Below are 1,356 nucleotides of genomic sequence, written 5' to 3' on the forward strand. Positions count from 1 at the left end.
CTACCTTACCTGGCCCCTCTAACTCCAGCTGATTGGTTTATTTATTTTTCTCTCTCGCTCTTTCATCACTCCAGGATCCGCTCCCTTACAACGCAGCTCAGCACTTACACCAGCAAGCGGAAGAGGAAAGGGAAGCAGGAAGGCCGAGGCGGACGGGGGCGTCTGACAGAGAAGAGACCTGGTGTCACAGAGGGTAGAAACAAAGGCGGCAGGACCAGCAAGCGTCAGAGACGTAGACAGACCGGGAAGAAAGTGCATCATCAGGACTGAAGGAGTGCATGAAGGGAGGAAGAAACTCCTGACAATGGACTTCTGCTCTTGTTAGGCCAGCTCAACAAACTGGACTTGGTTGTGTTTATGCTCACGCGTCGAACAGAATACGTGTATGCATAAAGATGATGTTGGAGTTACCTGCCCTGTGAAATCTTGTGCTCAGTTTTGTACATTTTCCAACTTTTTTTTGTTTCTTCCCATTATTTGTTAATTGTGTACTGAGTGTGCTGTATTTACCTCAAATTTGATTAAAGTAAATTTGAATAATTTCTGATGATCTCATGTTGCGGTCATATGTCACATTATGTCAGCGTGCCCTGTGAGGAATTTTGTCCCACTGTGCTCTATTGTTTAATAGGAAACCTGATGATGTTGTCAACATCCTCTGGAGAACATCAGGAAACCAACCCTTAGCTCTGTATTTCCTCCTAGCTGAGTATCACCTGTGTTTGTGTGATCTAAAGGAGAACCAAGCAGTTTCATGTAGAACGATAAACAGCCAGCGGCTTTAATATACATTAAACACCCCCACCTCGCCGGTGTTTATTTATTTACGTTAACCTGAGCCAGCGTGTGCCAGCTGTCGCTAGCATGAGCGTTTCATTTCGCTTTCTAAAGCCCATGATATTTAATACAGCTGCTCAATAGGAGAACCAATAAGCCACTGGCTCCATCTTGGTCCTGGGGTTTGTGTGCGCTTCAGGGTCTCAGCCGTGTCGGCTAAGAGCCGCCATGGATGGCACAGATGCTGCAGTTTCACTCATTGTCAGAGCAGCCAATCGGATTGATTCAAGTGTCTGGCAGGCCGGGAGGACAGAGAGCATGGGGAAGAGGAGGCATGTGCCTGATGGGAGTCTGATGGGCAGTTCATCCTTAATGATGACACGCTGAAGGCTGGAGCCCCTCTTGTCAGGTAATTTTAAATCTTTTTCATAACAAAACCATTTTTATATATTTCTACCATCCTCAGTTTTACACTATTAAAGGCTTAATTGACATGTTGACTATTACCACAGGCGCTGGTGCTTGTAGAAGTTGCTTGGTTACAGTGCATGTGTCTTGTGGTGTGTAGTACTGTGGAAC

The 1,356-nt window shown here is 45.9% G+C and overlaps 1 protein-coding gene across 2 annotated transcripts in view; it reads left to right on the forward strand.

The window, feature by feature from the left end:
• nol12 (nucleolar protein 12) overlaps positions 1 to 542 on the forward strand; it is a 3,255-nt gene extending 2,713 nt beyond the window's left edge. For both annotated transcript variants that reach the window (XM_005737956.1, XM_005737957.1), the window contains exon 6: positions 75 to 542. In XM_005737956.1, the coding sequence (XP_005738013.1) occupies positions 75 to 270 (196 nt within the window). In that variant the 3' untranslated portion in view covers positions 271 to 542. The remainder of the gene's footprint in view (positions 1 to 74) is intronic.
• The last annotated feature ends 814 nt before the right edge of the window (positions 543 to 1,356 follow it).

This window comes from Pundamilia nyererei, unplaced genomic scaffold (assembly GCF_000239375.1).
Source record: "Pundamilia nyererei isolate P.nyererei 1_Seehausen unplaced genomic scaffold, PunNye1.0 scaffold00081, whole genome shotgun sequence".
Taxonomy (NCBI): domain Eukaryota; kingdom Metazoa; phylum Chordata; class Actinopteri; order Cichliformes; family Cichlidae; genus Pundamilia; species Pundamilia nyererei.